The sequence below is a fragment of the Scophthalmus maximus genome, chromosome 6 (genome assembly GCF_022379125.1).
Source record: "Scophthalmus maximus strain ysfricsl-2021 chromosome 6, ASM2237912v1, whole genome shotgun sequence".
Lineage (NCBI taxonomy): Eukaryota > Metazoa > Chordata > Actinopteri > Pleuronectiformes > Scophthalmidae > Scophthalmus > Scophthalmus maximus.
This window is the reverse complement of record NC_061520.1, coordinates 13,043,583-13,069,044: the sequence shown is the minus strand read 5'-3', so window position 1 is coordinate 13,069,044 and position 25,462 is coordinate 13,043,583. Positions and strand designations below refer to the sequence as shown.

At 41.9% G+C, this 25,462-nt stretch overlaps 4 protein-coding genes across 7 annotated transcripts; all 4 read left to right on the top strand.

The window, feature by feature from the left end:
* The first annotated feature begins 347 nt into the window (after window positions 1-347).
* Window positions 348-7,866, top strand: fbxo42 (F-box protein 42). The gene is made up of 10 exons (XM_035631152.2): window positions 348-865; window positions 1,792-2,071; window positions 2,506-2,622; window positions 3,667-3,801; window positions 4,242-4,395; window positions 4,493-4,603; window positions 5,130-5,226; window positions 5,695-5,751; window positions 5,848-5,964; window positions 6,064-7,866. The coding sequence occupies exons 2-10, from the start codon at window positions 1,798-1,800 to the stop codon at window positions 7,111-7,113; spliced, it is 2,112 nt and encodes a 703-aa protein (XP_035487045.1). The 5' UTR covers window positions 348-865; window positions 1,792-1,797; the 3' UTR covers window positions 7,114-7,866.
* Window positions 7,867-9,053: 1,187 nt separating this feature from the next.
* Window positions 9,054-15,123, top strand: slc25a34 (solute carrier family 25 member 34). 3 transcript variants are annotated; one of them, XM_035631202.2, is made up of 7 exons: window positions 9,054-9,180; window positions 9,567-9,649; window positions 9,762-10,317; window positions 12,771-12,836; window positions 13,679-13,831; window positions 13,951-14,085; window positions 14,221-15,123. In XM_035631202.2, exons 3-7 carry the CDS (start codon window positions 9,859-9,861, stop codon window positions 14,395-14,397), a joined length of 990 nt encoding a protein of 329 aa, XP_035487095.1. In that variant the 5' UTR covers window positions 9,054-9,180; window positions 9,567-9,649; window positions 9,762-9,858; the 3' UTR covers window positions 14,398-15,123. The 3 variants fall into 3 exon arrangements, with proteins under 3 accessions (XP_035487095.1, XP_035487094.1, XP_035487096.1); XM_035631201.2 differs by having other exon boundaries at window positions 9,567-10,317; XM_035631203.2 differs by lacking the exon at window positions 9,054-9,180 and having other exon boundaries at window positions 9,567-9,599.
* A 115-nt stretch (window positions 15,124-15,238) lies between these two features.
* Window positions 15,239-17,517, top strand: LOC118309274 (transmembrane protein 82-like). Its single transcript, XM_035631200.2, has 6 exons — window positions 15,239-15,621; window positions 15,744-15,816; window positions 15,902-16,088; window positions 16,258-16,675; window positions 17,023-17,207; window positions 17,350-17,517. The coding sequence occupies exons 1-6, from the start codon at window positions 15,540-15,542 to the stop codon at window positions 17,425-17,427; spliced, it is 1,023 nt and encodes a 340-aa protein (XP_035487093.2). The 5' UTR covers window positions 15,239-15,539; the 3' UTR covers window positions 17,428-17,517.
* A 2,110-nt stretch (window positions 17,518-19,627) lies between these two features.
* Window positions 19,628-25,212, top strand: LOC118309267 (filamin-binding LIM protein 1). 2 transcript variants are annotated; one of them, XM_035631180.2, is made up of 8 exons: window positions 19,628-19,795; window positions 20,176-20,537; window positions 21,459-21,637; window positions 22,585-22,678; window positions 22,783-22,952; window positions 23,469-23,647; window positions 23,815-23,935; window positions 24,050-25,212. In XM_035631180.2, the coding sequence occupies exons 2-8, from the start codon at window positions 20,189-20,191 to the stop codon at window positions 24,158-24,160; spliced, it is 1,203 nt and encodes a 400-aa protein (XP_035487073.1). In that variant the 5' UTR covers window positions 19,628-19,795; window positions 20,176-20,188; the 3' UTR covers window positions 24,161-25,212. The 2 variants fall into 2 exon arrangements, with proteins under 2 accessions (XP_035487073.1, XP_035487072.1); XM_035631179.2 differs by having other exon boundaries at window positions 19,631-19,795; window positions 20,187-20,537.
* The last annotated feature ends 250 nt before the right edge of the window (window positions 25,213-25,462 follow it).

Here is a 25,462-nt window from a genome sequence, read left to right as displayed (position 1 = left end):
TTTTGTCTGACGATGATCAAACTATTATGAAGGGAAGCTGAAGTGATGTTGTCCCTTCACTCTTAAAATAATTATGTACACAGTAATTTGTAACTTTGCTTTTTTTAACGATTGATCTCGTTGTTTATTTACTTGGATCAAGGCTTAGAACTCTTTGTATAACGATTTTATGAAACGTCAAAGGAGCGAAACCGGAGCAGCACTAAATATCTGCTGCGCTTGATACTCCAAACTCTTTTGTCCCAGTCAGGATCCTGTAGAATGATGACGGTGGTTTTCCAGTGATCCGATTGGTCAGTAGGTGGTGACTGACTTTGATCTCTTCCCTCGAACTTCACCTAAAGCAGGTTAGTTGTTCAGCACAAGTTACCATGGTGATACACCTCAGTAAGAAGAGAACTAGCTTCGTAGGACGTAAAACCCAGAGTTAAATCTGAAGTTACCTCTAATAACCCCAAGCTCCTGCCTTGTAGTACATACCTCCACAATGTACTGTAGCTACTAACACTGTGCGACACAACACACAGGTTCAACACAAGGCAACACACCTGAACAGAACCACGAGGTGCGCGCGACCCGCGTCGCGCTTTTTTAAACCTTTGAATCAGATTTCGAGGCAGTCACGTGGGTGAATGCGAAACGAAGCTTCGGACGTCTTCGGCCACGTGACGTCGATAGAACGAATCAAGCTCCGATACACTGAAAATCGTTTCAGTTTTGTGACACGCGCCTCGGAGCTTCTGTGGCTGCGCGCAGAGCGGAAGATGGCGACTGTTTGGAGGCTGCAAGGGAACCTCCAGAGCTGATACCGGGGAAGGAGAAGACACACAATCAGAGCCCGTAGAAGACCACGTCTACAACAACGGTATCATTAACGCCGCGTTCGGGTTTTCAGTTTGAGGGCTACAATCCCGGAAATAGTGTCTGACATTAGTGGAACCACCGTTAGCAAAGATTATCAGCAGTACATCGGACTGAATATAGCAGCTAGCTTGTTAGCTGCCAGGGTGTAACTAAGCCTGAAAGGATGTCGTGTCATTGAGACAATTAAGTGGTGAGGGGTTCCATGGTATGGCAAGCACAAGTATTTCAGAGAAAACGCACACCCGGTGTTTGTTTTTTTCTAACCACTATCCCAAGAGTCACTGATGTTAACTAACTTTAGCTTGGGTGCTCATGATAAGTTAGCTAACACCGTTAGCCAGTGCTAGCACATATTTTAAGCATCACACGTTAATTTCGGCAACATGTACAAGGCAGTTAGTCAGCGAAAAAGCACGAGCCCTTCCTCGTTTATAAGCATGAAGTATGATATATTCAATGTATTTCTCCCAGGTGGTTATCTTTTTTGTGATAATTCCCATTTGGAACCCAACATTACATTTATTGTATGACGGCTAACGACAGCTAGCAGGATGTAGCCTTCGCTCTGAAGGGACGCGCAGTGTGCAGGGGCCAGCTGTTCAGGCTAAAGAAAGGGCACCACCCGTTTTAAACAATGGATGTAACAACTAAGTCTGATGAACACATACATGCTTTGCTGGCTACGTCTCTGCAGTGTCATTGGGTTTCCAGGGGTAGGATCGAATCTCATCCAGCTTTGTCCAAGGATTCATCCTCATTGAATTTGGTTTGGAGGAATCTAATACGTTTTGAAATAGGAGAGTTTACAAGCATAAATAGAATAATTGACCAATTTTAAAACTATTAATGTAGCTAAATGTGGCTGATGTTAAAACATCAGGACCATTGGTGCATATATCATTAGCATGTTTCCTCGTGTCTCAACAGACAATAATGTCCCGCTCCCCTGACAATGAGGATGGATGCTTTGTTGCCATGGATACAGAGGACGATGGTACAGAGCCTGCTGGGATAACTGAGGAAGTAGAGGCAAAGATGGGGTCCTGGCCACAAGAAGGGACCATGGAAAGTGGTGCCAAAGGAGGGGAGAGAACGATGTTGGAGTTGCCAGAGGAAGTTCTTGAATATATTCTGTCATTCCTCTCACCTTACCAGGAACACAAGACTGCTGCGCTTGTATGTAAGCAGTGGTATCGCCTTATTAAAGGTATGCCTCTCACATTTGCATAATCTTGTATGAAACTGAATGAGAAGATGGACTGGTTAGCTTCACCGTGGGTATGAGTGGGCATTACGACATGAGCAGAGAAGTCAAACATTGCTTTAAAGGGTCGGTGTGTAGAATTTAGAGGATCAATTGGCAGCAACAAAATATAATATTCATAACTATGTTTTTATTATTGTATAATCACCTGAAAGTAAGAATGATTGTTTCCTTTAGCTTAGAAGGAGCCCATCATACCTTTTATTGGGAGCATTTTCTCTTCCACTGTGCCCAGATGTTGCACTGCCATGTTTTTACACCTGAGAAGTTTAAAATGTAAAGACTCTTTGAAATGCGTATTTACTCATGTTTGAACAATCTGCAAGTGGGATCATTAACCTATTGTGTGTCTGTTACTCACATTTTCTCTGAACCAGGTGTTGCTTATCAGTGCTATCATGGTTTCTTGAGAGCTGTCCAGGAGGGAAATATCCAGTGGGAAAGTCGCACATACCCATATCCAGGAACCCCCATCACTCAGCGTTTCTCACACAGTCAGTATATGCTGCTTTATCACACTCTGAGTTGCACAACAAGTATACCTTGAATAAAACCACTTTTTTCATAACATACCCATGACGTTACTGACTAATTTAATACTTCAGGTTTTGCATCTAGTGCCTCAAAAATGTTTTAATGGAAATTTAGCTTTGTATCAGGTTATGATTCCAGAGTAAAGCAGATAAAATGCCGTCTACCCCTAGCAAAGGTCCGTGATTAATAAGACAAGCAACTTCAGTAATTTAGAGGCAACAACCAGCCAAGTTTAGGAAGTATTTTAAAGCTAATGCAAACTCGTAATCACCAGCTTAACATTTTGAAATCTCTCTCCTTCCTTTGCTCCAACATTACTTACAGGTAACAGCAGTAAAATCTACGAGTGATCCAGGGAAACATTTAGTGAAAGTGAAAGAACACTACTTCTCCTGGTCCAATTCAAAGACCGGCTCTGTTATTTATTAAATACATTTTATCTTTATTTGTCTTTCTGACATAAGATGCTCACTTTTTTATTTTTTGTTTGGCTCACTTGTTGTTGTTGTTTAGAGCCTAGATGGTGAGAAAAATCATGATTGACATCATGATTCTATCACAAAAGATTGTCATATGATCTTTTGGCCAGATCGCCCACCTCGACGCTGCTCATGTATAGCGTGAAACACGTAACTAAACTGTCTGACACAAAAGGCCATTTATTACTTAAGATCATCTTCACGGCGATGTACAATAATACAATGTATTGATTTATGTAATAATTTGAATGTAGTGACGGATAAACTTAACTGAACTTTTAAGGTAATGTGATCAAGATTAGTGCATCGTTTTGAAAACATCTCTTACTGCCACTGTACTGTAAACAACTTTGTTTACAGCTTTACTCATTCCTTCCATCAATTGGTATATTAGACATGCAGGTCACTGTTTTTTCTTTTGTGTGCACACAAAAAGATAAAAGTTGAAAAGTAAATCAGAAGTTGATGTAAAACAATCAAAGTGCTGTTAATTTGTGGCTGATTTTTCTTATTGGGGTTTTGCAGGTGCATGTTATTATGACTCCAACCAGTCCATGTATGTGTTTGGGGGTTGCACTCAGAGTAGCTGCAATGCTGCCTTCAATGACCTATGGAGACTTGACCTCAACAGCAAGGAGTGGATCCGCCCTTTAGCCTCAGGTATGACTACATCACAAGCAGTAAAGGTTGATAGGAAAAATCAAACAGGGCAAGTGTGGGAGGGTGAACCGCAAAAAACTGAAGCACCATTAAAATGAGATTGTGAAGTATTTTACTGGTGCATTTTATTGCTGTAAACTCTGAAGGTTATTGTGCCTCTTATGAAACTGCTGGTAAGATGCTGCATCCTATGTATGGCATCTCTGCAAACAGACTTTGTCTAGGACCTCAAACTTAATGTTGATGTAATGTTTTTAAAACATTTTACCACATGTATATGAGGTGAAAAGTATTACCAAGTTTTAGTGCATGCCATGTTTTCCCATTTCAGCCATTTTCTCTTAAGAGATACAAATCAGCTAAAGGTTTTTACAAGTGAATACAACGTCATGCTTATTCAGTACAAATTTGACTCTTCTCTTTTATCTTTTCTTTAATAGGCTCTTATCCATCTCCTAAAGCGGGGGCAACTCTGGTGATGCACAAAGACCTGTTGGTGCTGTTTGGGGGCTGGACTCGCCCAAGCCCTTACCCACTGCACCAACCAGAAAGGTTTTTTGATGAGATCCACACCTACTCTCCTTCAAAGAATTGGTGAGGAGGATTTCAGCACTGGGAGATGGATGGTGTAGTTGAAGCTCAGCACTTCACATTGTCTCTGTGTGATTTATTATTTCTTTTGCTGTATCAGGTGGAACTGTATCGTAACAACACATGGACCTCCACCTATGGCTGGCCACTCTTCCTCTGTAATCGGAAACACCATGGTGGTGTTCGGGGGATCATTGGGAGCACGTCAAATGTATGAAGCTATTACTTGAATTTACTTACACATTATCCAAAACTGAGCGTAATAAATTAAAAGCTGAAATCAGCAACTTTCTGTACATTCAATCTAAGACGAAGACGATTGGGGATTAGTATCACATTTGCAGAGGTGTTTTACCACATAATTTCTAGACAGTAAAAATGTCAATGACTAAGTTGTCAGGTGATTGTGAGTATATTATTTACTGAGAGGATACAGTTACATCACAGAGCTGTAACAATCACTGTTGTAACATCCATAAAATGCAAGAAAATAGACTTGAATCATATAAAGAAGTTTCCTGAGTGAAGTTAATGGCACAGCCTGTAAGAAGGTTTTATAATGTTCACATGCAATTAAAGTCTCCAACCAAGTTAGTGTTTCATCATCTGTATATTTTGATACCAAACATTACACATTTCTGCTTCAAGTCTGTAACTTAAATCGAAATGTATTGATGAATGACAACTCTGGCTGTCACACCTCACAATGTTGTTCTGCCCTTTCTGGTTCTGATCAGGAGTAATGAAGTCTGGGTTCTGGATCTGGAGCAGTGGTCCTGGTCCAAACCTCCCATATCTGGCCCGTTGCCACACCCACGAGGAGGCCAATCACAAGTAAGGACTCACCCGTTTTAAGATTTTCAAAACTATCTTATTATATGACCCATCTTGGATAGTGTGTATTGCAATATTTCATTTTCAATGCCCACCCCAGGTAACTCAGGTAACTTTGATACCAAAAAATATTCAATAATACATTTAAGATAAGTATGGTACTTAAGTACAGTTTTAGATACTTACCTAGACTCTTGAGTTTTCCATCTAACACTGCATTTCAGAGGCTTTTTATTCCAGATTAAGATTTCATATATAGATTAGACGCACCACCAAAGTAGCTGCACCAACCAGCGACAAACACAAATAGCCCCCCCCCCAGTCTCACAACAAGTTATGGTTTTTGGGCATTTTAAGACTATTTTCCCTTCTCCATACATTTTGAAAATAGGTGAATTTGTGCCTGAACCCCTCACTTATCTTTCTTTATAATAAATTAAATTATACTTTTTAAATGTTTCCAATTAGATTGTCATTGATGATCAGACTTTGCTCATCTTGGGAGGATGTGGTGGTCCTAATGCAGTAGGTTTCTTTTTTTCCTTCTTCATTCTAGTATCTAGTCAATAATACCTTTTAATGTGACTACAGTTTTGTCTAAACCTTTTCTGTGTGTTAAAGCTCCTTAAAGATGCCTGGCTGCTTCACATGGATGCTCCACCATGGAAGTGGCAGCAGCTGCAGGTGGAAAACGAAGACCATGGAGCTCCAGAGCTTTGGTGTCACCCAGCTTGTAGGGTAAGTGTCTGTCAACTTCCAGTTGTGGTGTGTGTGTGTATACATGAAATGATTCAATCCATCAATTTGTCTGTTATTTTCTTTTTCATCTTCTTCAAGGTGGGCCAGTGTGTGGTCGTTTTTTCACAGGCGCCATCTGGCCGTGCACCACTCAGCCCAAGTCTTAACTCTCGGCCCTCCCCTATAAGTGCCACACCTGCCCCCCTGGGCCCCGAACCGCCTTCCCTGCGCTCTCAGTCTCCTGTTCGGAGCGGGGCCGCGGGTGTTGTCCTGGGAGCTGTTGAAGAGGCTCCGTGTGTAAATGGTCGATGGGGAACCCTGAGACCTCGGCCCTCAGCGAGAGGGAGTGCCAGAGATGGAAGCCCGTCCTCATCCCAACAGCCGTCTCCCTCGCAAGGCCCAGACAGCCCCCCTCTTCCTCCACATCCATTATTAAATGGGTCCTCTCCTTCACCCCGGACCAGCCCAGCCCAGGCTGCATCTCCTCCCTCTCGCCCTCACCTGCCTGCCTCCACAGACTATGGTTGGGAGTCTCCCCCTTCTGTCTCTCACCACTCTGACGTGCCCAGCACTAATGGCCTGCATACACCTCCTGCAAGCTCCCCACACACTCCCCCTGGAGCAGTGTCCCCGGCTGCCTTACGACGAGGTCTGGAGGCAGTAAAAAACAAATCTTCCTCATCTTTACCATCTTCATCATCATCGTCTTCCTCTCAGACACAGGGAGCTTCTCCAGTAGGAGGAGGAGGAGGAGCGGGTCCTCCTGGAACTCCTCCCTCATCCTCTTCCAGCCCTCCACAGGCCGCTGGAGCTGATGGACATGCTATCCCGCCTATTGCACGGCGTCTTGGCCATCACCCACCCCAGAGCCTGAACGTAGGAAAACCTCTGTACCAGTCTCTTAATTGCAAGCCCATGCAGATGTATGTTCTGGACGTGTCCCGGGCCAAAGCGGCAGGGGTGGTGTCTTGGAGAGTTTACGGGAACGGGACTCCCGCAGCAGTTACAGGGCCACCGGAGACAAGCCTTCACACAGTGGTACAGGGCAGGGGAGAGCTCATCATTTTTGGAGGACTCATGGACAAGAAACAGAATGTGAAGTACTACCCTAAAACCAACGCCTTGTACTTTGTGCGCGCTAAAAGGTAATGCAGCTCCAGGCGGGATTGGGAAGACAGATGCTTCACCCTGTAACCACACAAGGGAACTGAGATACAAGGCCTTTTTCCGATAGAGGATTATGGGAAAAGAACATAATCATTGTTAGATGTTCCACTCAGAAATTCACAACCTCCCCTTCTGCCTACTGCAAGCTTTCAACATTAAACACTTTAAATACACTTTGATAAAACATTTGGTTGAAAGAGAATCCTAACTGTGTGCATGAGTGTGCGTGTGTGTGTGCGCGAGCGTGTTTGTGAATGCGGTGATTAGATGTCCCACTAACGGTGATCAACCAAACAATAACATTTCTTTTTTTCTGTCTCACCGTCCTCTGAACTCTCGAAAAGGAGGAACTGTGGAAGAACTGAGAGAAACGGTTGACAACTACCTTGCTTTTTGTATCACTCTTTAAGCCTGCAATGTTTACATTATAAACTCTCTGTGTGTGTGTGTGTGTGTGTGTGTGTGTGTGTGTGTGTGTGTGTGTGTGTGTGTGTGTGTGTGTGTGTGTGTGTGTGTGTGTGTGTGTGTGTGTGTGTGTGTGTGTGTGTGTGTGTGTGTGTGTGTGTGTGTGTGTGTGTGTGTGTGTGTGTGTGTGTGTGTGTGTGTGTGTGTGTGTTTGTTTTAAAAGGTGTTGACTAATGTGTGTCTGGGGCCATGGTGATGAGAGATATGGCACTGTACTATAAACATAGTGAAACAATAAAGGCCTCCACGTCTGCTCTGTCACAGTCTTAATATTCCCACCGTGTGTGTTTGTTGTCGACCATTCTTTCCTCCTTTTGCTGACAACATCTCACTACAAGGTCCATTATTAGCTGTTCTGGAGCTGTCAACTATATTACACGAGCTTCCTCAGCAGATGGAGTTTGTGCAATTATTTTGGAAATAGAGGATCAATCGGAATCTTTTAATCTGAACTTGTAAACCAACATGGATGACAAGTATGGGAGCAAAGAGGCCATATTAGTTTGAATTAAAAAAATTAAAATAAATGAGATTAAATCTACTTATACTCAATAGTTGTTAATATTTAAATTTATAGATTTTTTTTTGTTTTTTAAACGACTAATTTTTGGATCTAGAATGACTTTTGGAATATTGGACACTTCTAATTTCCTTGTAGTTTGACCTTGGACAGCTTGACGTGACCTGGAAAATTCAGCATGAAATTACAAGAACAAGGTCTTCAAGAATAAGTACAAGTACAATGTGTACTCCATTGCATTTGCATTTTAACATCAAGTATTCAGTAGTGATTAAATCTCACTATTAGATTTTCCATTCTTACAACATTCAAATGATTAGGTTTAACTTCCTAATAAGTGACAACTAAGCAATATCATGTGACTCAATCTAACTGATGAGATCGTTCTGTTCGAATGAACTTCCTCAGTAGCTGCACTGATCCACTCAGGCGTCTGTAATGATTCCGGTGTTTGTGTACAGCTGAAGAAGGGCGACCTCTAGTGGCTGCTATTACAATCAGCACAAACGGAAAATGGCACACTGATGATGAGTCATCTCGGCTGCAAGTGGCATCATTTGTTCCAAATGTAATTTCTAGCTGTCACACTTCTCAGCGAGTGCCTCGAAGCAATTCGGCCTTTTTAATCGCACAACAACATATTTCCCTGTTTGCAACGATTTATCTAAGAAGAAAATTATAGTTATTATGGTGTTAAAGTAAACCGTGTTCCTCAAACTGTTCACACACGCTCGCAGATTGACCTCGTCCCGACACTCATCCCAGTCAGCTTTGCTATCCTCGCACTCCTTTTCCCCTCAGACTCTCCAACCCCCTACTCTCTGACCCACAACCTTTTACCCAGAGAGCTCCTATAGGAGCAGAGCAGAGGCAGCTCGGAGCGGAGCCATCTGATTCGAGCAGACCCGGGGGATGTGGTGAGGTGGCAGACAGGACTGGAAGTGGATTGGCTCTGACCTGAGGCAGTGGGAGGAGACTCTGACAATGAATGTGCTGAGGACACACATGTTTACAATGATAGAGCTGGGGGGGAAGAATGGAGCTGCGCTGGATCACTGAACACCGTGAGTTTCTCAATGAAGTTTTCTGGAGGCAAGTGAGAGGAGTTTTCTGCGTTGGTGTGTTTGTGCTGTGCATGTTTGTTTGGTGTGAATGACTTTAACTGGAGGGCTTGTGTGTCTGTGTGTGAGAGAAAGAATAGTCTGTTTTCTTGGATGCACACTTTAATGTCCAATTGTAATAATAAATTAAGCTGTTTTGTGTTTAGTGAAGTTTAGAGTTCAACTGCCAGACAGCTGGGAGCTAAACCTGAATATTTCCAGGAGGACGACATGCTTCCTCTAGATGCACAAGCACTTTCTGTCCCCATGTGGAGGGCTGAGCCTTTGTAAAACATGCCTGAACCTTCAGAATTCAAAACATGAAAACACGCCTTTCATTCTCCTTGCAGATGGTGCAGCACTTGAACAGCCGGACAGACAAGGTAGCTAATGAAAGTCACAACAGAAGCAGACCAGAGTGACACAGTGTCATGTGAGAAACGTGCAGAACACACGTTCAGTGAGTTATCACAAAAGTTGTTTTTGACGTCTCTGTTCTGCACCAAGTACAATACGCGCTCCCTGTTCCCTGCAATCTCACACAGGGGTGACAAGTCATTACAAGAAGTAACAGGACAAACTGAAGCTCATTTCTCAGGGAAGACCAGTGTTCAGCTGCTGGCAACTTCATCCTAAGAGTCTATGTTTGATGCCCAGCCTTCCCACAGGATGGCATCCACTGTTTCCACAGTCCCACATCATGTATTTGGCCCCTCGCCGCCCCCTCCAGCTGTTTGGCCTCCACTGGACTTTGCCCTGGGCGCTCTTGCCTGCTGCGGTGCCTGCGTGTTCACCAATCCACTGGAGGTCGTGAAGACTCGCCTGCAGCTCCAAGGGGAGCTGTGTGCACGGGGCTCCTACCAGAGACACTACCGTGGAGTCCTGCAGGCCCTCTGGGTGGTGGGCCGCACAGACGGGCTCCGGGGCCTGCAGAAGGGGCTCACAGTCGGGCTGATGTACCAGGGTGTGATGAATGGTGTGAGGCTTGGCTCCTATTCCTACTGTGAAGGTCTGGGTATCACCTCACTGCATGGGGGGAGTCTGCTGTCAGGGGCGGGGGCCGGAGCTCTGGGTGCCTTCATTGCCTCTCCTGCCTACCTGGTAAGTTCCTCTTTTTTAATGCATCCTCTACAGAAGTGGTTTCCAATGTTCCCAGAGGAAAGCCGGAACGCATAACAAACAAGAAGGTCCATAGACATTGACTGCATTAAAAGTACACCAACTTTTTCTCCTTCAAAACTGATTTGTGTCTCTGAGGTTGATCACCAAAGCAATCTCTACTTACAACTCCTCACCCCAGGGTGCATGTCTGTGAGTTATCAGTAGTTTTGTGACACTCAAGGAGGTAAAACTAAACTGTATTTGAGAGGATGACAAAAAATAATAGGGGAAAGTTTGTGTGGCACAATCTTATCTTATTTTCTTCGCAGGTAAACATCTTGTGATATCAAATATTAATCTCCTCTCCTTGAGTTGTCTGCGTCATCTTTTTGATATATGCTGTAGCTGTTACTGTCTGTGCATTATGCTGAACAGGAGTCATGTCTTATGCTCCTGCTCCTTGCGAATATTAATTGTACGTCCCTCAAAAATTGAAGAAGATGTCAGCCATTGCATGTTTGTGGTGGTGTCTGTTGCATACAGTATCTGGTTGTGTGTGTATGAAGTTAATTACCAAACCTAACAGGAAATTGAGACCTGTGTACCATTGAAAGAGGATCTCATGTGATTAGGTTACACTTACCTAAACACACACAAACGCAAATAAGTTAATTAACAGGCAAACAACTGACATGAGCAAAAAGAAGACAAGAGATCTTCTGTAGGAAAACAATATGGATAATTGTGAGGAAAGAATCAGATATATTATACAAAGGTTTTCAGCCAAATGCTTTTTTACATGCAGACAGACAGTTTGGCTAAAGTTTTTTGTTACATGCCAACAACCTGACAGGGACTATGAAGAAGGTGAGCCTGTATGGCTAAATGGCACATTGACATGATGTTCCCAAGTGCTCTTGGTAATTATTGTACATTTTCATAAAAATAAACCACTTCATGTTTTCACCCGCTGGATCCAGACCAAACCTTAATTAAACCTCCCTTGAGTTGTAATCTGTTGCAAAAAACAACAACGCCACCACAGAGATAAATCCATTGTTGTGTACAGTCTGTTTTCTGAAAATTATTATTATTGACTCAAAGCTAATGTGAGGATTCAACAGTCTGGTTCATACAAATCAGAGCGGATCTTCCAAACGTAAATTGTCTTTTTGCTGTGGAACTCCCCCTTGTTGTTTCCCTGGACCAGGTTCTCTTGCTGAGTTTAAAGCGATTGTAAAGCAAACAGACTCTTTGACTTTTGGAGATCCCTGCTTGATTTGTGTTTTGGAGCAATGTTATTAAAAGTTATTTTCAAGACCAACGTGAACATGAGGAAAAATTGCAGCAACCGATAACTCTTTCACTGTACATACTGTATGGGCATGTCAGCATTTATTTAAGACCGACTAAAATAAACTTCTGATAAAGTGAAATATATATATATATTTTTAAAACAACAACTGGAAAAGCCAACTTTGAAACCCTTTTTAATCACCTGCAACCATATTGTAAGTCGGCAAGAACAAGAAACATGAAAGCACACAGCTCAGTTTCAAAGGCGTCTCAAATGTTTTATATCTATCTATCTGCTATCTATCGTTGAGCCAGTGCAAGAGCCGAGGACGCAAAGAAACATTACGTGGGTGTATAAAGAAGAACCGGGTTGGTCGTAGATAACTTTGAGTTTAAAGACATTTTAAATGCAATGTAATCTTAAGCTAAGTCAATGCATGTCTGTCCTGTGTCACCCACAACCAGGTCCCACTCAGCTCTGCTGTTCAAAAAAAGATGCAGATTTAATGGTCATCTATAAAACTAAATAACTATAACGATCTATAACGCTCTAAAGACATGTCTGTTATTCTAACACAAATGTCACCACCTCCTCGATTTACTGCACGTTTTTTGTGAACGTCCTCTGCATGTCACCCTTAAATGTGAGACGAGTCATGTTGATGTTTTTCTGCCTCGGCCAAGTCATCTGACCTTTATCCCTGTCATGGAAAGACAATACTGAGCCATGACATGCTTGTCTATATCCAGCTCACTAAATATACACTGCACGTTGCTTCAACCGATGCACCGCTGCCAAAAATATACAGTATCTTATATTTTTCGAGCCGTTGTCAATAAATGAATGAAGTTTGAGGCATTGTTTTGGTGCTTTGAATGTAATCTACATGCAGATCATTAAGGTTTGGTGCAAATGACTCAGGAATCTCTTTGTCTGATTACTGGCAAAGTACATACCTGTAACTCATACCAGGTGAACAAAAGCAGAGTTACCTGTAATTGTTATGCAAGTCATCTCGGTATCTGACTCAATCAACATCCGACTTGGTGACGAGTTTGGTTTTTATCTGTACTTGAATTCTGCACAGTAATGTGCAGTGTGGTGTATAGAACTTAACTGAACACATAAACTTTGTGTGCTGCATTTGTATTCACAGGTGAAGACCCATCTGCAAGCTCAAACTGTGCAAGCCATAGCTGTAGGTCACCAGCATAACCACCTGGTAAGACGGACATGTTCCAACTAAGACACATGAATACAAGTTGTTTTTATCTGAAATTATTTGATATGATGTTTTCAAATGCTTCAGTTGCAAGTGTAAGTAAAAGGCCTTCTATGTCGCAACTTAAGCACCTGCAGTATTTGAATGTTGTTGCTGGTCTGGTTTGGGTAGTTTGATGCATCATACATTTTATACAATGATCATATATTTTCTATATTTTTCATAGTCCCACGTCCGTGCGTTCACTTGTTTTATTTAACTGTTTATTGCGTGTGGGCTTGTGCAACCTTTGATTGTCTAACCCCTTGAATTGATTTAGTTGTTCTTATTATTGAGGGACAGCCAACATTGTTATCATTTTTATTAGTTTGGACATCATGTAATTTCCATCTTAGCTCCACCCAGTAGATATCCCTGGTACCTCATATCAGGGAGCGTAATTACAATCGTCTTCAAGGTCATCTTATCTTGTCCTGTTCTTAGACATTGAGTGACGCACTGATGTTACTTCTCAGATACTCCTCAGGAAATCAATTGAGTTAGTTAGTCAATCTTGGTCTGAGGGTAATTAGAAATATGCATATGAAGAATACACAGGATTTAGAAATTTCTACTACACAACATGAATGTTTTATTGTGATACCCACAACATTAAACTTCAGTTGTAAGGAAACTACTTTTAACTGGTATGACTCGAGGTTACATGCATGAAAATGTTTTGGGTTTTTTTCTTTGGCAAATTGTTCTCATGTACTATGACCACATAATATTGAAAGTTAGGCAAAATTATCTGCTACTTCCAATTCACTTTTCACCTTTCGTTTTTTATTTCTTTATTTCAGGGAGTGTCTGATGCCTTTGTTTCCATCTATAGAAGAGAAGGTTTGATTGGTCTTTGGAGGGGTGTGAACGGGGCCGTGCCTAGAGTCATGGTGGGATCAGCTGCTCAGCTGGCGACCTTCACCTCGGCCAAGGAATGGGTGTCACATTCCCAGGTAGATGTGATGAACAGCTGATATATATATGTATTTATTTTTTACAGAACATGTTACCGTCACTCTGTCAGCCAAAAGTCAAATTCCAGTTAATCATCAGGTTCTTACTTTCTTTGCAGAGGTTTAGTCCAAACAGTGTGCTCATAGCTTTGATCGCCGCCATGATCAGTGGAGTTGCTGTGGCGTTCACTATAACACCGTTTGACGTCATTAGTACGAGGCTCTACAATCAGCCGGTGGATGAGTTTCATCGGGTGAGTTCAAATAATCTCATCACATTTGTGCTTGTGCTTGAGTATTGGCAGAAAAGACTGTTGTGGGATTAAGTTTTAAATCTAAATACAGACTGAGACGAAAGCTTATTGTTTTTATTCTTTTCTGCCTTTAAGGGACGTCTGTACCATGGATTTTCAGACTGCGTGCTGAAGGTGTGCCAAGCTGAGGGTCTGTTGGGGTTCTACAAAGGCATGGGCCCCGTCTTCCTGCGTCTGGCCCCACACACGGTGCTCAGCATGTTGTTCTGGGATCTGATGAGGCATCAGGCAGTGAAGGACAGCCGGAGCTAAAACGCCCCAAATACGCTCCAAACTGCTGAACTCATTTAGAGCTATCAAAGTGGTCCATCAATGAAAGGAAGACTGTAGATAAAAAATAAGTCAGACATTTTGTAAAATATGATACTGCTGATACCACTTTCATGTCTGTACGGTAGTATGAATAAGCACAATTCCCAAAATGTCAAACTAATTGTTTGTTGTTGTTTATGAGAGACTTGTTCTGTCCCATGGAAGAGCGTTACATACTTGATGGAAGATGGACACGTTGCACAGACATTTTGAGGAATTCCTAAATTCTCCCACATGAGAAGTTGTTGATGCACTGATCAGGTTTTACCTTCAAAATACCTCAAATGATGAATTTAAAAGTGATCTCTCAGGAACACTGATAGTGAGAGAGGTGCCTGCAGTGTGGGTTGGCAAGCAAATCAATGAAGTGCAAGAACAATTCTGGATTATTAAAACATAAAATTCTCTATTCCATGTTTATAATCCAGTGAGGCTGCTGTAATGTGTCACAGTTAAATGCATAACTCGTGTTGCCTTGTCTGTTAAATGTAAAGAAAGATGTGATGGGATTGTTTTTATTAACTCTCAAATGAAGGACTGGTACTTTAAGCCAAGAATGCCATTTGATTTTGAGGTTTTTATTGACAGAAATTTTACCTTTGGATACTCAAAGCCTTTGAACACCAGTTGTTAATAATAATAATAATAAAGTTTTCTTGTATGAAATATATTGTATATTGTTTTTGTATCATCTCTGGCACAAATGCTGCATCTTTAAAATACCTGATTCCTAAGAGACATTGTAAGCAATGTGTGATTTTATTCTGACCCAGTTAAAAGGTGCCTGATTGCTCTGTAAACCTAATCATCGTTTTCTTTAAGAGGGCTTTCAGCCCCCTTCATCAGGAAATGGTGAGACTGACGACCAAGCTCAAATCAAATTTGACCTTTGGAACTAGAGCGTGGAGCACAATCAGACTTCATCAATAGGAAGAAATCTTTACCCACGGTTTCACTTACAGGGGTTCAGCAGAGATCGACTTGTTCTCCACTCTCTTTACTGGACAGGTTTCAGATTGTGGTAGCATGAGTGGGGGGAGATCATAGTGCTCTTGTGTGTGTGTGACCTTCGGAAAACAAGCATGTTTCTGCCCATCTCCTGGATCCTGGGAACTTCTGAATGGACGCCTTTCGATGCAAACCTAACTGACTGTTTTCTTCGTGGTGAGTTGACATCTTTTTCTCCAATGCGGTGATAAAAAAGAGTTTCTATTTTACTCTCAATTCTTGCAAAGTAATGCAGTTTCTGTGCATACTTAGTTTTGCTTGCGGTGTTTTTGGTAAAGGTCTCGTGGGCGCATGTGGAATATCAGTGCTGTGCAATCTGATGAGAGTTTACCACTTCATTCAAACATGCAGGTGAGTTTAGTCTTGGAAAAGAAGGAGAGAATGAAGTGAACTTTTAAGAGCAGTAGAGTTATTCCCCATGTTTCTCTTCACACAGTGATTCTGAAACTGAGAGCAAGCAGAGGTCACCCTCACCGGTCAGTCCTCCGAGACTGAACTGGAGAGCGGCGCTCCAGTTCTGGTACCTGACGTTCGTCCTGTCTCTGGTGGGCTCACGGGTTGCGTCTCTCCTAGTGCTGGAGTTTTCTCTCCGAGCTGTTTCCTCTTGGGTATCAGCCGGACTGGTGAGTTACTCAACAATACGAACGGAGCAGCTGAAAACACTGACTTTGTCTTATTTCACATCTATTGCAGGGGGCTCTTTCCTTGTCAGTTCTTGTGTCCAACATATACATCCCTCTAGCACTCAACTGAGCCATTTTCATCCATGCTCCTGTGTTTGTCTTTACTCAGGATGCCAATGGCCGAGGCCCAGCCCTCCTCCTGATCCAGTGCCAGTTTTCCCTGGGTTGCTGCTTCACCTGTACTCTGGTGTTCCTCCATCAGGGGGCTCCACACAGCTCCCTCAACTTGTTTCTGGATGCTGCACTCAGCTGGGCACTGGCGAGTGTCAGCTGCAGTCTGTTGAGCCATGCGGCCAGACTCTACCCACTGCATAGCACAGAGCATTACTGTGGGAAATGCATCACCCTCCTGACCTCTGGACACACCATACTGGCTTCATTGCAAAGAGCGGTCATCTTGGTTTTTGCTCTAGCGACTGTGGCTTCCTTCGCCACAGTTTATGAACACTTCCTGTCCCAGAAGGATGCGCTCAAGTTTTGGACTCCACTGACACTCTGCTACACTATGCTGGTGGTCTATATCCAAGGTGATGGTCCGAGCAGCAGAGTGAGAAATAAAACTGCGTCTTTAGGAAGACTGGAGATGGACAAGCTTCTAGATTAGATACGTTTGAGATGGGGAGTTTGTTTGGTTATTCATGCGCAGTGACAAATGACAAAACAGACACAGATCAGGACACAGCAGACGACATGATACAACAGATACACTAATACACAAACAAAAAACATTAGAGTAGTTGAAAAAACATTCATGTGAGTCAAAAACATGCTGATTATATTAAAAACACAATTCATATCTCAGAACGGAAGCAAGCACAACCACAAGACCTATAAATGTTCTTGGGTAACTTTGTTTGTTTTTTACATGATGCAGAGGATCAGAATCGGCAGATCGGAGCAGAGGGCCTCTTCCACACTGCAGTGCTGCGACAGGGAGCCTTACTGGTGCTCATGCTGACGGTGGGCGACTGGTCTGACGTCCTCCAGGTCCTCATCACGTTCCTGGGAGAGGCAGCCTGTCTGCTGCCCTCTCAGGACCTTCTGCAGGACATGTTAAAGGTCTGTACAAACAATCTCCACCATTCAAAAAACTATATATTTAATGTTTCCCATTTAAGATGTGATTTCTTCACATTCTTCAATTAAAACTTACTAGTCAGTAATGTTGAGAAGTGTGAAAATGACCGTGCTTCATTTTTAGGAGGAAGATGACACAAGCCTGAGTGAGCAGACCTCCAGTCACAAAACAAAGAAACTCACAAAGGAGATTGTGAGATGACAGCTGATGATGAACCTGAAGTCCACCTCATTACTACCTCAAATATTAAGATACACCCATAGTCAACATTACTGTTAATAAAATGATTATTGTGGCATTACTTAAAATGTGTACTGACTTTTACTGAATCTCACACCTATTGTGAACAGAAGGGAAACTTTCCTTTGCACCATATCACAACTGCTGCTTCCTTTATTAATGAGAAGACTGAATCCATAGAAGAGTAGTAGCTTCAGCAAATGTAATTCATTGGATATTTATGAATTTTGGTGAACTTTTTTTTTTAGAAGATGTAATTATTCTTAAATGTAGTTAAATTAAATTAGGTTTGATCAGATATTCGACATCTCAACTTTGGATTCTTAGAGAAACACTTTCTTTATGGATGATGCTAGAAAAGCACTGATGAATGATGGTGAAATGACCAGTGTGATGTTGGCCCATCAATGGTGATCTTGTGTCATTGATTAAGGGGGACAATTTTACACTTTGATATTAGTTAACTCATCAAAAGAAGAACTTCTCAGTCTGTGTAAACAGCTGTATAATAGCCTCTGTGACTCTGAAGCGACAGGAACAAGTCTGCGTTACAAACTGGGTGTGTGGAGTTTTAAAGAATTGGGCATGAAGGCAGAAGGCGGTGAGGGGTGTCTAATGAAAGACACAATCCAGTTGCATCAAAAATGCAATTTTTGTTTGTTTGTTCCTCCTCGGGGACTCAAAGACTGATTATTTCGGCCTCTGTTACCACTGCTGCAGATGTTTACAGATGGGAAATCGGCATCAGCTGTGATCGTGAACATGCAATTGTGATTGTTTTTCTACTCCCCCGTGTTCCTTCCTGTTGCTTTCCCTTCATTCGTTTAATTCTCTGCTCGAGGATTTTTCTGCACATCCACCAACACTGCGGATTAAAGTGAAGACTTGTAATGTGATGTTGGTGGGTAAATTGAAAAGTTTTGTTGTTAGAAGAAGTGAAGAGGTTCATTGGGTTTAATGAGGATTGTGGCTGTTGGGTGGGCGGAGCTTGGGGGTCTGGGGATTGTGTCATCAGCAGACATGCTCCCTCCTGCAGCCGTGACATCACTGCAGCATTCCTTTTCACAGAGCTGGAACAACAGAGACCCCCATCACTCTCCTCATCTCCGTCTCCTGTTAACCCTCTCTCACACATTCCTGCCTCTCTCTCCTTCCAGCTCGATCGGGAAAGTTTATTCAACATTTAGCTTCTCACTCCATCCTCCTATGTGACTCTCACAATGGGAGTAAACCTCACAAGCTTCGGCTCCAGAGACTAACCACAATATTTGCTGATCAGCAGAGCTGATATCGCTTGGACTCATTCTGGTGGAGGGCAGCAAACACAACAAAGCAGCTTTTTCATAGCCCTCACAGACATCACTCACTGTTCCCTTCCTCTCCTAATATACCAACATCTCCTCTTGCACAATGCCATGATTCATTGCACTGTAATGCTGCTGCTCCTGTTGAGCAGAACACAAAAGCTTGATCAGGAGAGACCGGTGAAGTCCAACACGTATAATCAAACAGTGTCTGGCTCTGCACGTCAGTGAGGAACAAATGGAGGCAATGCCATAACACGCTGATAGTAAGTCAAGGCTAAAGTGATATAATGTAGTGGGGGGAAGGGAAGGGAAGGAAAGAGGGAGAAGAAAAAAGGAGGCAGACTCAACGAGGGAGGTAGGGAAAATAACGCTGACAGAACAATAAGGCAGAGCTGCACATGAGAGAGAAAGAGGGCAGCTTGAGGTAGAGAGCAGCTAGAAAAAGGCAGGTACAGTCACATCCTGCTGGCATGCAAAAAGATAAAGAAGTGGGAGGCGACTGAGTGTGTCAATGCTTGTCTATTTAAGGGGCGGAAACCTTTTGAGAAACTTCATGATCCTGTATGATATATTTGTTGAAAGTCTGTCTGTTTACTCGGCTGGCCAGATTGCACAACTGTTGCATGACTTACTCTGAGTGTGTGTGTGTCTATGTGCATGCATGCCACTGTGTGTGCGTGTGCGTGTGCATGTGAGCGTGCCTGCAAAGTTTTCATAGTGGATAAATGTGTCATGTTTTTTACTGCACTTTGCCAGAGATTAACTGTTCACCTTTTACGGTAGGGAGGGAGGTGGTATTGTCATTCAGCCAGAGAGGGAGGAGGGGTCGACGGACGAGGGAGCTGGGAGGGGAGGTACAGAAGGAAAAGGAGTGGCCTTCTGCAGATAGTCGCCCTCTCTGTCGGAGTAAAGTCTTCTCACTGTGGCAGCTTGTAGGAGGGAAAACAAAAGTTTAGAGATACAGAGCAGGGGAAGGAGAGAGAAGAAAACAAGAGCCATCTTCAAACCACAGTTTCTCCCAGGTAGGTAATGGCAGCTCACAGTGTGAGTGGGTTTTAGGAAACAGATCATTCAGATTTGTGCCTTCTGCCTCTGAAACCATTCATTATAGATAAAGAGAGCTGTGAGTGTGTGACTTTACCACTGCATAGTGAAAGTGAGTGCACCCACAAAGTTGACTGAGAAGGTGTGTACGCTAGATTAAATACTGACATGGATGAGACCAAATATTCAATGTCTATTTGTTTTATTCTTATTACTGTTGATTAAAAAGATCAGGTAAGACTTTATGGTGCGTGTCTGTTGTAGGATTTGTCTTTTCAAACAGGTCTGTAAAACAGCAAATGTTCCAAGCTGTCTTGAGTCATGATAATCATTGTCCTGTCCTCCTGACTGTATGTGGGTGACACACAGTCATGGCATCAGCAGCTCCGCCAAACAGGATGGTGTCCTCCGTCTTTATCACTCTGGCGTCTCCCTACCGAGCCACGGTGACACAGCAGCAGCAGCCCGCCCTCCAAGCTCACAGTGCCCCTGCCAGAGACATGCAGCACACTGCTGTACGAGTCAGCCCAAGTGACAGCGTCCCCGTACTAAGACACAGGAAGGAAGAAGTCCTCTCATCACCCGAGTCTCACGGACGAGTAGAAAAAGGCCGGGTTCATACAGGAGCCTTGGCCCAAGCTTCAGACCCTCAGAGTCCCAAACACGCCCAACCTGGACGCAGCAGAGGACTGCTGCAAGAAGACGACCGGGGAGCTGAAGGTATTTTTGGCAACAAATATGTGTATTTTTCTTTAAAATCTTGGATTCAATGCTTAATAGTAAACTGGACAAAACTTAGATTACCCTGAATATGACTGATGCCATCAGGGCTAGCCTGCCCACCTCTGATGTGGTGTGATTCCCAATCATATATTATCAATTGCTGTTCTTTTTCAGGATCTTCCCTAGATACAAGTAAAGGATTATTGCTTTCCTGTCCTTGATTGAAAGACGTTGTCTACAGGTGTTGGAGAACACTACTGCATATGTGAAAAGTTATAAAGAATAAAGTCATTTTTTACTCCAGAGGGAATCAACTGTTTGGGACTGGAGAATACAATAACATCTGGGGAGTAAGAAAGATATGATTTTACCAGACCTCTGGAGCCTGCTCCTCATCTCTGCTCAGGGCTACTGGCTCAAGAAGAGTACGCATACAGCTACAATAGCTGCATTGTGGGTAATTGAGATGCCATGTCTTGACAAGGAAGAAAATTGAGTGTTGGGAAAAAAATGAACCTTCTTCTCACACTGTCTTGGTTCAGTAAATATTTATGTAAAATGGGTTGGGAACCATTGAGAATTTTCAGTAATGAACATTTTAGCAGTTTTAGGAACCTGCAAGAAAGTTGTCACTATTATGACACAACAAGACAAAACTCCCCAAGCTTCAGGTTGCCTCCTTATTTTATTTTATATTATTTATTATTATTATTATTATCAATATTTATTTACAATTTTGTGGGATGGCAAAATGTGTATGTGCACAATATGCATGTGTGTGCATATACATATATATATATAGATAGATAGATATTTGACTCAATGTCAGGGAATTTCATTGCTTTTTTAAACTATTAAAAACATTTTCTGTGTACATTACTACAAAGTGACCTGAAACGTCATTTTCTGGACAAACAGAGTTCCTTCCTCCTCCTCCTCATCCTCCTCCTCCTCCTGCTGCTGCTGCTGCTGCTGCTGCACTGCCTTCATCTCTGGGAGCAGCTCTCCCTAAAGAATCAGCACTTCCACCACCTCCTGCACAGACACCTCCCTCACACCCTCTGACCCCAGGCCAGCCGCCACTTAACAACAGAGAGGTATGCTTACTTCTCTCACACTGTCGCTTGAAATCCTCACCCGCATATTCATGTTCATACCGCTGATCCCAATTCCCTTCAGTAAAATTTATCTTGAAGTTGACGACTCATTTTTTCCCCCCACAGTGATGGATTACCACGTTCCACAACTTTTACAGATACTGTATTATGTTCTGCAGTGGTTGTAAAGAATTATCTGCAAAAGACATTATGGAGGAAAAAAATAACAGCTGTTTTTAAGATGTAGATAAATGGACTTTATGAACTGTACACAAATAGAGCGCTTTCCAATCTGTCGATAACTTGACAGGAAACATTTCTTTCCTATCGATTCAGCTGTGTAGAAACAGTTACATATCATTACAATGTTTTCAGTGCTTTATAAATTAAATCACTTCTGGTATATCGCCAAACCATAAAAATCAATTTTAGAATTGAAAAAAAAATCCTTTCAAACATTTGCAGCTTTGGGGCTTATTTTTGTAATATTAATATTCAACACAGTGAATGTAAAGATATATATGACACCGTGTGTGTCAAATTATGAGCTTTGATTCTGAAAGGACTACGGTTTTTTTTACTGAGCTGCTCTTCAGCGTCAAACATCAACAACGTGAAAGTGAAATGAATAGGGAAATGTTTGGAGGAAGTTTTGAAAAAGGGCCACAAAAGCTGAATAAAAACTTTGACGCCCTGAAAAGCCAAACAGAGTAATTTTTTATCTGTAAATCAATGCACCACAATTCTTGATTGTCATGGCTGACTTTTATCTTTTGACTTTTTAACCCTCTTTCCTTCCAGCATCACACACAACCACTGTGTGTCCAAAACAAAGCATTGTTAACTTGTGTGGCTCAGCTTATTGGGCCAGACTCAAATGTGAACTTGTCAGTTGTCTCGGTTCAGTCTTTAGTTTCACACTAACAAAGTGCTCTGTTACGTCCAAGGTGGAAACAAGAACACCATCTAGTGGGTTAAAGAAAGGTGAACATTCCCACGGGATCCATAAGAACGGCCAAGACACAATTGAGGAGAGTAAAGGTAGCATCATTGCTGTTTACACATTTGCCACTCAGGCTTTAAACTGTCCTGCTTTGACAATTGTTATAACCTGCTCGGACGTTTGATGTTTGCGCACAATCCAGAGGTGTGTGGCTTCTGTCGGAAGCCCGTGGCTCTTTCTGAACCAGCGATAGAGGCCTTGAACAGGACTTATCATGATGGCTGCTTCCAGTGCAGATCCTGTCACATTCCACTGGCGGGAAAACAGTACTACAACAAGGCCGGAACCCCACTCTGTGAAGACTGCTACCAGGTAAGCCCAGGTCAATTCAGCTTCCACTACAGGATGTTATCAGAGCTTTAAATACACATGCAAATCATGTAAACCATGTAGACATACCAATGTTTTACATGCTCTTTTTCTTCATATTTTGCACTTTTTCCTTTTACCAAAGACTGCTGTGGTGTTTACATCTTTAAACTGTGATTTAGTTTCCCTTACTTTAAATCAGGCATTCAAATCCACAATAAATAGACTTTCACAGTACCTATCCACCCATCCCCTGTCCGCATTTTTAGTGTTATATCATAGTTGCATGGTATATTTGCAACTTGAGATTAATTTTAAAAGTCTCACGCAAGTAACGAAAGTTGACTTTTATTCTTTGCAAAAAAAAGAATTAAAAAAAGGTCAACACTTTGCTTCATCTTGGAAAATGTCCAGCAATGTGACATATGATCAACAAAGAGGTTGGATGAGGGAAGATTTTGGCGTCACCATGTTAAAAATGGAAATAATATATTTGATCAATTGATTTCTGTCTCTCAGGCCAGTCTGGAGCTTTGTTGGGCATGCGGGGAGGTGATCACAGACCATGTGATCCGTGCCCTTGAGCGAGCATACCATCCATCTTGCTTCACCTGCGCTACATGTAAACAGCAAATTGGAGAGCAAGCTTTTGCTCAGGGAGAAGTTGGAGAAGTGTATTGCCTCCGGGATTACTACAGGTGAATTATTACTTTCCTATTTATAGTTTGTTTAAATGTGATTCTACTGTATATTTTCATCTTGTGTAAAGTAGTTTACATTGCCTCTGTATTGAAAGGTGCTGTGCAAATTCATTTGCTTTGTCTAATATTTATATATTTTTTCCTCCAAAATAATGTCCATGAAGGAAATATGCTCCAAAGTGTAACTCCTGTAACAAGCTAATTATTCCAAAAGAAGACGGTACTGACAGCTACACTGTTGAGTGTCTGGGACGCTCCTACCATGAGAACTGCTACAGATGTGAGGTAGGCGCCCTGCGTGCAAACAGCGCACTGTATGGACACACTGACAAGTATGCAAACTCACAGACACACATGAATCACCACCAGCATCTCAACAGTCTCTCATGTTGTCTGCAGGTCTGTGTCATCCAGCTCTCCCCTGAACCAAACGAGCACGGCTGCTATCCTTTGGATGGGAGGATGCTCTGCAAATCTTGCCACCTGAACCTGGTTTCTGGTCAGCACTAACACAGTCAACTGCAAACTGATGGAAAAGTGCCACAACTCCAGGTTTAAAGAGATGGGAGTTGGTGCATGAGCATTTAAGACTCTAGCATATGAATGTCACACGCCTTTTTCTTCTCCCAGTATAATGAAGATGAAATATGGTTGTTTTTTTAATAACATATCATTCTTTCTGAAGACACTATTCCTCTTTTATACTTGATATTTTTGCACTCAATAAACTACAAAATGCACCAAATGTGTTTATGCAACAGACTTACCGCAAAATTTTTTGAATTTTTTAAAAGTATATCTTGACCAGTATATATTTCTCAATCACATTAACCCTTTATATACAATTTAAACTTTATATTAAAAAAACCCAGAAATGTTTATATAGAAGTAAAATAATATATTTTATCTCAAGGCAGGTTTCAACATGCACAACATTTGTTAGATAACACGGACACTATCAATAAGTATTTAGATGGGGAAAAACAATACAGTCTAATTAAATGGTAAACAAACCACAACCATTTTCTTTCTTTGGTAAAATGCAAAAACTTTATCAAAATGCTAATCCATTTACATTAACACAAGTCCAAGGACAGTTTTTTTTTTCATATGAGCAGACTGTGCTGAAAGGTGCAGAAACGTAAGGTAGCTGCCTGGCTGTGTTAAGATGGACTGAAAGACGTCAGATCATTTTACACACCTGGTTGAGCAGGTAAAAATAAAATAAACCTTCAGGAAACTGATGAAACTACACCACATACAACAAATTTACAAAACTAAATTGAGACATTTAAGCTTTTATCTTGTGAAATAATGTATAACAGAGCACAATAACTGACTCAAGCAGTCATCATGGACCAGTACTTAAAGGTGTTTTTGATTTTAATGTGATTACAGTTAAATTTTTTTGCACAAAGGTTAAAGGGCCTGTATTTTGCTCATTTGGATTCCAGCTGAATGACTTGGTTATTTATATTCTGTATTTCAAAATGACTTGTTTGTGGAATTATTTTTCTGTGTATTCAAAACATATATTAAAAACTTTTGTTAAAAAAAGGACATTTGCCACAGTTGTCCTTTTCTACTTTCTTTTATTTTTTAGTTCTTTGGATTCTTCTTCTTCTTTACAATGAGTAACCCTCAGACTGCGCCTATAGTTTTAAACTGATTGAAGGCCTTGGGGAATAAATTAGCATTTAAACTTTACATTCCCCACCCTGTACAGTACACACAGCAAAATTTAGAACACAGATTCTTTATATCTTGCCCTAAACCCACTCTTAATCCTATACTTGAATACAAACCTCACCC